At 40.1% G+C, this 10274-nt stretch overlaps 1 protein-coding gene across 2 annotated transcripts in view; it reads left to right on the forward strand.

Annotated features, from left to right (window-relative positions):
- The window catches only part of kif13ba (kinesin family member 13Ba), a 47980-nt gene extending 38908 nt beyond the window's left edge, over positions 1-9072 (forward strand). The window contains exons 37-39 of one of the 2 annotated variants that reach the window (XM_008283433.1): positions 688-747; positions 2029-2620; positions 2800-9072. In XM_008283433.1, the coding sequence (XP_008281655.1) occupies positions 688-747; positions 2029-2620; positions 2800-3005 (858 nt within the window). In that variant the 3' untranslated portion in view covers positions 3006-9072. Of the gene's footprint in view, positions 1-684; positions 748-2028; positions 2621-2799 lie in introns of both variants that reach the window. The other variant, XM_008283434.1, reaches the window with a different exon arrangement.
- Positions 9073-10274: the final 1202 nt, after the last annotated feature.

Consider the following 10274-nt stretch of genomic DNA (forward strand, 5'->3'; position numbering starts at 1 on the left):
AACTGGTGCTTTACACAAAGTAAATGGAATGATGAAAAAGGGGGATATAGTTGGATGTTCCAACAAGACAGTGACCCCAAACACACATCAAAAGTGGTAAAGAAATGACTAAATCCAGTTAGAATTCTGGTTATAGACTGGTCTGCCCTAAGTTCAGCCTTAAACCCCATCAAGGACCTGTCGACTGATGAAGAAACAAGTCTGTCAGAGAGGCAGCAAATTTAATTGAACTGCACCAATTCTAAGAAGAGGAGTGGTCAAAGATGCAACCAGAAGCTTGTGGACAGCTTCCTAAAGTGCTTAGTTGAGGTGATAATGGTCAAGGGACACTTTTCCAGTTATGAACTTTGCTATATGTATGTTTTTGACCCAGCAGTCATGTTTCCAGAGGACCATTGATAAATCTAATATTAAACCAAAGTGCATTATCATTTTTTGTGACAAAGACACACATGTTTCAATTATTACATTATAGACAATTCCATTCTCAAAGTCATTGGAAACCTAAGACTGCTATGATATACATGGTCTTTACAAGTGTATGTAGACTTTGACTTTATATTATGCTATAATAGGTATTAAATTCTGCAAGACTCATCCCACCTGTACATTTCCAGTAGAAAGAGCAAATGTGTGTGCATGTGTGTAGTATTTTTTCTTGTCATGACCTTTTTTGTCACTCAGCAGCACGTGCCTCGCATTGTGACGTCATCAGGAGGGGACGACAGCCGAGTTAAGACTGAAACGGTGAGATTTTGCCCCGGCCTCCTTCTCCATACTTGCTCACTGCTGTTTATTGCTTCTGTTGGTTTTATTGAAGGCTTACAGGCAATACAAAAATCTTTAATATTTTTGCTGATATGCACGTTGTAAACACTGTTGCTTTTATTAGTTCCTTATGTACATACATGTTCCAGCATTTTAGTCATGCACTTCCAAAAGGTTGCAAGAGTCAGACTAGTCAAAGATGGGTCAATCATCCCAAATACTGACCCCTACTATTCCAGTAATGTCTGTCATTATTTTTCAAACTAATAATAAATAAATAAAACCTTATGCAGCCCTGTCGAAAAGAAGGCACTTAACTAAACTGCTTAGGTTATTATGTAACTGAACGTAATTGAGCTAACTAAGACATTAAAATGGTTAATTCAATTACATTTTTCATGTAAACAAGATGGTTATTTACAAAAGAAAACCCAGACTACTCCTTTAATTTCTAGTTTAGCTGTTTATTGGTCAGGGGTTGAAGGTCAAGTTGTTTTGCTGTGTGGGGATTGGTCAGGGATAAGGAAGAGACCTCAAAATAGTGGACTGCCCTTTTAGAGACCTTATTTGTGAGTGATAGATGATAGTGTTAAATTAAAGTTAATTTAGAACCAAATTTCCAATTTTTTTTAATACTGTAACTACCACAACTCAGAAAGCTTCAGCTTAACTTGAGAGTTAATGTTTACAACAAAATGGAGATGGATTTTATATTTTATTCCCTATAACGTAAAGTACACTATGGAAAGAGATGTCTTCGTGTAGTAAGGAGTAACAGTAAAGCTAGCCAAGAACCTCTTTAATGCACATGCAGATATGTTAGAATTATTGGAAGGTGGGTTCATATTTTTCAAGACAATCTTTTAAAGTTTTACCTGGAATAACATAAAAATTGCCTACTGCAACCATGCTGTAATTTTTAAAAAATTTGGTGCCACATTGGTTTTTGATCTGGTCCGACTTCAAGTTTTGATGTGTTTCACTGTATGTGTAGTTTGAGACCTCGTAATTTACTCACACCTTATTTGTACAACCAACCAATATGTGGCTGCAAATGTCCAAAGAAAAGTTTAGAAGGTGCTGCAAATGGTGCCCCAAAAACCACATAAAAGGCCCCAGACTCTGTCCTATTAGACAAACTGGGACTGTAACATTTTTGGAGCACCTGATTACTATTGTTGATTATTGTTTTGTTGTTTTGCCTTGTCTGCATGCTCTCGTCTGTCCTTCTGTTCCTGCGGCAACCATGGTTTCCTGTAGACTGCTATTCTACGGCCCCCAACCAAAGACAGACGAGCAGAGTTCCCAGAGGTCCCTCCTCTTCCTGTGCATGACCCGCATGACACCACCCCCCTCAGCCCCCTCAGCCAATCGTCGAGCGGCTACTTCTCCACTAGTGTTTCAACAGTTACCCTGTCTGACGTTCTCCAACCCTCCTCCTCGTCTTCCTCCCTCATGGCTGCTGAGACTACGTTACTCACAAATCCCCAGCAGCAGGGTGCTGACAGGGACGATATTGTGACCTCTCCTTCTCAGTGTGGCCCCAAGATGGCCATCATGGCTCCGCCTGTTTCCCACAGCTCAGCCAATCACAACAACATCACAACGGAAATGTCCTTCTCCGAACAGAAGCAGGTAAACTCAGGAGGAAGAGGAGAAGGTGAAGGCTTTGAGAGGCTAGAGATCTTGGTGGATGATGAAGAGCATAGTCATGACGACGTACTGCCTGATTGGCTGACAGAGGGGGCGTATGTTACAGTAGGAAGCAATAAGGCGGGGACTGTGCGCTACGTGGGAATGACGCAGTTTGCTGATGGAGTGTGGGTGGGGCTGGAACTGGACACTCCTGTAGGTAGGTGTACAATTTAAAGGGTCAGTGCATCAAATGATACAAATATATGAGAAACCTTTTGGCAGTGTCCTTTATGCAGTACGGTACTCATCATGCCTTTGATTGGTGGACCTGACTCCACCATTGTGTTAAATGGCTTCTGATGGATGGTGATGACCTTCAGTGTTTTCTGTCTGCAGGTAAGAATGACGGCTCAGTCGGAGGTCAACGGTATTTCCACTGTAAACCAGGTTACGGGGTGCTGGTCCGCCCAGACCGGCTGTCCTGTCGTGATCAGACCAGTCGGCGGACAGGAAACTTTGCCCCTCCTGCCCACGTCCCCATCCTGAGAGGAGAAGCCATTGTTGCACGCCGGGGGGAGAACCGCAAGTCCTGGAGCAGCTGAGACAGGAAAACTAGGAGCTGGATAGGAGAGATGAACTCCCACAGTCCTCCTCCTCCTCCTCCTCCTCCCCCCTTCCTCTCCTCCCAGCTATGCAACAGGCTCACACATCAGAACTGACCTACTGCCTAACCTCCTGTAGTTGGAAACTACTCTCACTACATCCGTTCACAGGGAATGGATGGACACAGAATGAAGACAGTGAAGAGACCTGTCAGAACAAATGCAAGTGAGTTGATGAAAGACTATGCAGAGTATGTAGAAGTCCGTGGAAGGACTGTTCATCATGTGGGAAGATAATGCTAAGTAAATAGCGGTCTGTGGGAAGACTGCTGAGAGTGAACAGAAGCATATTTGGGAACATATTTGGACGCGGAGCTGTGGATTAGACACTACAGGCTGGATGATTTGCCTCAGAGGTGCTTTCTGAACTGATATACAGGGATGCAAACTAGTCACTGTCACAGCCTATTATTTGTTTGGGAAGGGAAAGGCACCTTTTTTAGAGTGAAAAAGTCTGTTTTGTCGTTGGACAATGGCTAATGGTTTTTCGTGCGTCCTCCTTTATTTTTTGTCCAACAATTTCTCTCCATTTCAATATTATTCCCTTTGATGATTCTTTCTTGAGACCCCTCATATATACATGGGAAAATCAAAATGAGGTCAAACAGATTTATGGCCACAATTTGACAAGCTCAAAACAAAACGGAAAAGACCGAATAGTTTTTAAATTTAATTTATTTTATCTGTGTTGTCTTGATGTTATCTGGATGTATGTCATGCTGTGACAGAATGCCTTTTCACATGTGATGTGTTTGCATCCCTGCATATTATGTCTTTACTTTGTGTCCCTGAGACTCCATATGTCCCAGAATTCACCCCTACGGCCGCCACTCTCCTGAACTCTCCAGGTCCAGTTTGCAGACTTACCCTTGACTCGCTGAGACTCGTCTCTCCCTCCTGGACTCTTTCTTTTGAAGATAGAGCCTCCCAGAATGTGCCTTCACCATGGCTTGGTTTGCATTGGTTTTTCGGTATATTTAATTTCTGTTAGCTGTGTTTGTGTTGAAAAGAATGCCTTGTGCTAAGTTTGAGGTGATCTCAGGGACTGCAGAGGGGAAAGGACAAGGTGGGGCGTGCGTGTCTGTGTGTGTTTGTAATTGTTGTACAGTGTTGCACAAGTAAGTTTGTATTGTTGTTGTATTGGTGTTAAAGATTAGCTGTGTAGAACTGAAAGAGTCTTGTCCTCATCGGACAAAGCCACTATGGGAGCAAACTGCTCGTACTGGGAGGCTTTAAAAGTCAATTTGCACTGGAGACGTTGGATTTAAAGCTTCTGTATGTGAACAGAATGTGTCTGTAGTTATGATGCAGCGAGACAGAGGGCTGTTCTACGAAGCAGCTGAGGTAATGTGAACATATTTGATGACTTCTGTTCTTGTAAGCAAAGTCCCTGGTCATCCTTTGTAAGTGAATGATGGCATTTGGACACCTGGAGGTGCTGTTTGAGCAGCGTGTTGGTGGCAATGGGCCTGAGTATGTGTTAAGGTAAAGAAAGTGACTTTTGTGTGGGATATTTCAAACTTGAGAAGAGAAATGATTTGCTTCTATGCATTTGATCTTTTTAAAGATAACTGAGTTTCTCTTTTGTTTCTAAAAACTGACACAACTGGGAGATGAGCTCCAAGTACACTTTGGGAAAGTAATAAACCCAGCAGCAGTTCTGCCTGATTGAATATCCCTGACACATCTGCTGAAGAAAATACAAGACCATGTGGCAAATGTTGGGATTGTTCTGAATTAGTTTTTTAATAAGCATTCCACAGGACTGTAACATTTTCACTGACCTTATCCCTGTGCATGAATTTATGGAAATTCAGTTCAGCACACAGCAGCACTGTTTACTTTCATGTAGATGTACACATGTGCTTGCAGTATTTTTCCATAAGCTAAAGGGACACTTCACCTCTGCCACAAATGAAGCTCAGTTAATTTCTCGTACTGTGAAAACTACTGTAGCTCAGGAAGGGCTTTTGTAAGTCTGAGAAACAACAATGTCACCATGGCTGTCTCATCGTGTACGAGGTTGCATTGTGGGAGATGTAGGTTTAATGGTTTTGGAGTGAGACTCATTGTACAATATGAAAGTTTCTCAGCTTCTGCTGTTTTGATTTGAACAGTTCTTGGAATTGTTACATTAAATCTCTGGACTTAGCTAATATTAAGATTAATGCATTAGACTGAGGTCAGTGGAAATGTGCAGTGTGAGTGTTAGAGTGATGCTGTCTCACCGAGTGAGCAACAAGCACGAGATGAGTTAAAGGTGGAAAATCAATATTTTGTCTTTGCTTGGGACACTTTACAAATTGATTACAGAAACTCTCAGTTTATATCCTGTTGATGACAAACCTGAATACAATAGTGGACATGTTACTGATGTCTGTTGATGGAGGTTTTGCCGTCTGTAGCTGTTTTTCTATGGTGACATTCAGTTTATCCATGTATCCTAAGGAGTCACTGATGTAACGATGCTTCTAAATACATCATGTGGAATACTGTGTATGTTAACACAGTCAATATGTCCAACACTATCGTCTTTATGAATACATTATGCTTTTCATTCATTTTATCATGCGTCTCCTTAATTTTAGAGGCGTGACTTTACTATTTATATTAAAATGCTTGTACACATGCCTTTATCGCATGAAAATTGATAAAGCCTTTTTATGTTAATAAGTATTGCACAAATGATTTCATGAAAATTGCTGCTATTAGCATTGTAAATTTAACTGTAAATGGATCAATTGATTGAATCTAACACTCTCTATCTCTTACTGTGCACTAGATTGGATTTTAATAGTTTGTTTTTGAGTCTCAAATGGACAAACTGAAGTCAGAACTTTTGGTTTAGTGGCAAATATCATTTTTACATAATGGTAAAATTCCTACAAATGAGGCACTTTGTCATGTAAGCCTTGAAGAAGAGATGGCTAGAATATTTTCTGGGTGAAAAATCACTTGTGTATTGATTTCTAAAGAGAAACAAGGAAACTTTAATATTGGAGTTGCAGTAAATTAAAATATGAGACAAGGCACAATATATCACCATAGTCTAGTTTATTATCTGTGTATTTATTATCTGGCCTTAAAGCCCAGGACCCTGGAGTCCTCTGACTGGTTGGTGGCTGTCTGGTATGTTATCGATGGGCAGGTTGTGAAGTGTTTTGCAGGTTGGTCTCTTGTTGGGTTAGTTAGTTTTTATATATATAAAAAATCTATATAATATCGTGGTTTATAACAGTTATGGTAATGAAGGAAGGGAGTGAAGTTTTGTTGTGTGTCTGTGTGTGTGTGTATATGTGTGTGTGTATATGTGTGTGTGTGGGTTGGACCTGGCTCTGATTCAGTTGTGTCTGTGAGTCCTTGCCAAGATGGGAAATGACCACCAGCTGCCACTTCACTTACAGTTCTTGGGGCTTTCACTGAGAGCAACAAACCTTCAACATCCCTGCTCTTTCAAAAATAAAAAAGTAAAGTCCCAGTGTTTGTGGCCAGTGGATTTTCCCGTCCTGGTCTCTGCTCAGACACTTTTTTTTCTTTAGGGGTTTGAGATCACTTCAGGCTTCTGGATGTTCCTTTATGTTATTGTGCCTCAGAAACCATGTGACCATGTATCCTCCACACACTGTTCTCATATCAATGCTTCTATTAATTTGCACAACAGTCTCCAGAGGGAATTGAAGAGTTCATTACTGGAACACATGTATATAGAATAAGAAAATATAACCTTTTTTATGTGTTCTCAAGTTACCTGTTCTTTCAGTTTGATATTGGAGGTTTTGGAGCAATATTCTTCAACTATACTCCTTGACTCACTGCTTAACCCTTTATTAAATCAAAATAAGAGAAACTGGTTAAATTTTAAGGAAGTGTTCTACATGACAGCAGAGCTAAGCTCAAATATAGTGGTAAGATATGACAATGTGTCTTTACTTCCAGCGCACACCCTCTCTGTAACTCTCCTCCACAACATCTACAGAGCAACAAGAGCCATTTCAACATGAAACTGCACAAAGAGAAGAATACTACTCACTGTTTGGATCAGGATGCATCTAAAGTCATAATTCATTTCAGTGGTCTCCACTTCTGCTACTGCAGAGGTCAGGGCAAAGTCAGCAGGGTCAGTTATCTGACAACAACCATCAGAACCACATTCACAACTCTGTTTTTTATTTCATGTGATTTGGATCGAAGCATGTTCAGCCTCGATTGATCTGTAGGAGTCTTCAGCCCTTACAGTGCTTCTGTTTTTTTTGTTGGTTTCTATTGTTTTCTTAAGTGCTTTTATTTTTCTTCTGATGCCACCTCATATCTTTGCGCTGCCTGTTGCATTTTTGTAGTTCTGTGTAACTACAGCGTCGCCGGTCCAGAGCAGCCCCTGCCTTAACCTGGCCTTCCCTGGAACCAGACTGGTTTTAGCAGGAACAATCTCAGCTCCCTAACAGAACATGCTGTACTCCACAGTAGCCCTTCAGTATACTGTGTTTTTAAAGAAGGCCATTCCAAAACTATAGAAACCATTCTGGTTTACTGTATATATTTAAAAACGACTGAAAGAGTCTCTACTGAAAGAATTGTTTTATGGCTCACAGGAGCTGTCAGGTTTTTTACTATCTGGATTTCCATATCATATTTTTATGTGCATTTTAAAGTAATGTCTTAGAAAAAGTTAACTGAAACAACAAAATACAAACTTGGCTCCCCAACATTGTTTGAACCAAATGGAGGTATTTTGAACTTTTTCAAAAAAGAGGTAACGTGCACAGTGGGACATGGAAATACCTTTTCTAGATATGTTTTGATGTCGAAAACATTTAAGTCATACAGCTGATCAGCTGTTTCCACCTTCCTAGTCTGCACTGCAGCCATACGTATCGAAGCCTGTAGCGCCACCTTGTGTCCACACTGCACAGCTTAGTTTATTTGTTCCAAAGAGGTTAAACAAGCCTAATTAACTTTTAATTTAGATTTATTGCAACATTTCTAAAGTTCTGTTTGAATTTGCTTGACAGTTGCACAGATAAGTGGCTGTTTCAGTTTAAGGAAGGCTAATGTGTTGCCCCCTAATGGCTGCTGGGAAACCTGTACCAGAAAAAGTCTGACTTCCACACAGTTCTTGATACATACAAGACAGCTGGAAAATCATTGAAACTATAACCCACCACCTTCCTGCAGCAGCGTGCAGAGCAGATACCTGGGATCGAATCAGATCTTCTGTTCGTGTCTTTGGATTTGTGTTGGACTAGAATGTATTTTCCTGCCCTGGTAGTGAATTTTCACGCTGTAACTACCTCTCTCCTGCTCTGGGTCACCTGTTCTTGGCTCTACCACCTTGTTTTTTTTTTGCCGACAGTTACACGTGCTTCACTACTGACCTGGCTGCAACCAATTCTTCTTTCTGTGTGTTTTCAAATACTAGAATAAACAACACAAACAAGCAATATGTAGCCAACAAATGACGCCGTGCAGCCTTGTTGCAGGTGCATATTATTATTTTTATTTAATTTTTGGCAGTGTGGTGTGCTTTCCAGGAACACTCAGATACAACTCCTCCTGGTGCATTTTAAAGCCTGTTGATATCAATATTCCTTCGAGGTACCAGCAGCCATATTTAGCTGAGCTGTGTAATGATGGAGGGCTAATAGGAGCTTAAGGAGAGGGTTTGGTGCTTGCTAAGTCAGGGAGATTACTCCTGCTGTTACTTCTGCAAAAATAAAAATACCCTCCAGTCCTGTAACTTTCAGCTGAAGAAATGATAAGTTCAACATGGCCTCGGCCTGGTCAACAGTATTACTATTGGTCATCCTAACTAATCATTTACAATCACTGTCATCTGTATGTGTGAGTGCACCATCAGAGTGCTGGTTCTATGTATGTATGTATGTGTATATATGCGCATATAAAGACTTATAAAGAGAAAAATCTGAGCACAAGTTTGGGTTTTGATTAATTTAATTGTTTTATGTAAATCTATGCTGCAATCCAAAGAATAAATGTGTATTATAATACATTTATAATTTTCATTTTTTATCATCTGAACAGTAATCTGGTAAGGAAAAATAAAAAAGAGGAATATTAAAGGAGTATTTGTTCTTTATTTGTGCCAAACAAATGTGAAATCTATATGTTAGAATGAACTAAATGAGTGCATTGTTGTATGAAGCACTACAGTAGGATTAGTTGCACGAACTTAAAGGATCATTCAAGTGGATTTGTCATTAATGTGGCTGTTGTGGCTCAATGGGTCATGGTAACTTTGCTCTCACCACCACCTCCTCCATCAACAAAATAACATCAGTGGAAAAGTCACTGCAGGCAAAATGATGAATGAAGATAAATGATTATAAACATCAGCTTTTTTTGACTGCATCTATCTTTTGTATACAGTGATTTTATACAGTCCATGGTGTTGTCTCATGGTTGTCTTAAGGAGACCTGGGTACCACACTTAAAGATGGTGCCCACTCCCTTGAATAAAAAGTGCCTACCTAATGCATAGGTTTAAAAAAAAAAAAAAAGGCAGTTTAGCTTCCAGCATTGTGTAGCCCACTGCACATGCTCATCAACTCCATACACTGTGCATAGTAATGACATCATCAACAAAGTTCAGCTCCTTTAAAATGGTGGTGTGTGACCTACTTTTTGGCCAAAGGGAATTTTTTTTCGAGGTTCAAAACTGCAAGTGACCACTAAGGAAAATTGGTGTGACAACACTGCAGTTTAACTACACTGCTGCTAGTCAGATTGAGCATTTTTCCAGTATGTTTCAAAATTGTAAATTTGATTGGTTGCTTCATGAATATTTAATGTTTGAGGAAAAACATTTAAGATCTGCAAACATTGTCAGACTTTGAAAAGCCTATATTATGCACATTTACAAGTTTATACTATAATTTTTGTGATCCATGTGTATATATATATATATATATATATATATACATGTTTACCTGCTTTACTCTTCAAAAAAAAAACAACATTTTTCTCATACTGTGCAACACTGCAGCACCTCTTCTCCCCATCAGTCTGCTTCCCTTTAGCTCATGTCTCTTTAAGGTCCCCAGTCTGCTCTGATTGGTCAGCTGGCCCAGTGAACCCCAGATCTGTGAGAATAGGGATGGAGCCCAGCAGACTAGTAATGGTGGACTATGAGGCAGACAGCTGCTCATTCTTTGTTTGAGGGCCAAACCAGCTGCTAGGCAGGGGTTGAATCAA

Source organism: Stegastes partitus, unplaced genomic scaffold (genome assembly GCF_000690725.1).
Source record: "Stegastes partitus isolate 25-593 unplaced genomic scaffold, Stegastes_partitus-1.0.2 Scaffold311, whole genome shotgun sequence".
NCBI lineage: Eukaryota > Metazoa > Chordata > Actinopteri > Pomacentridae > Stegastes > Stegastes partitus.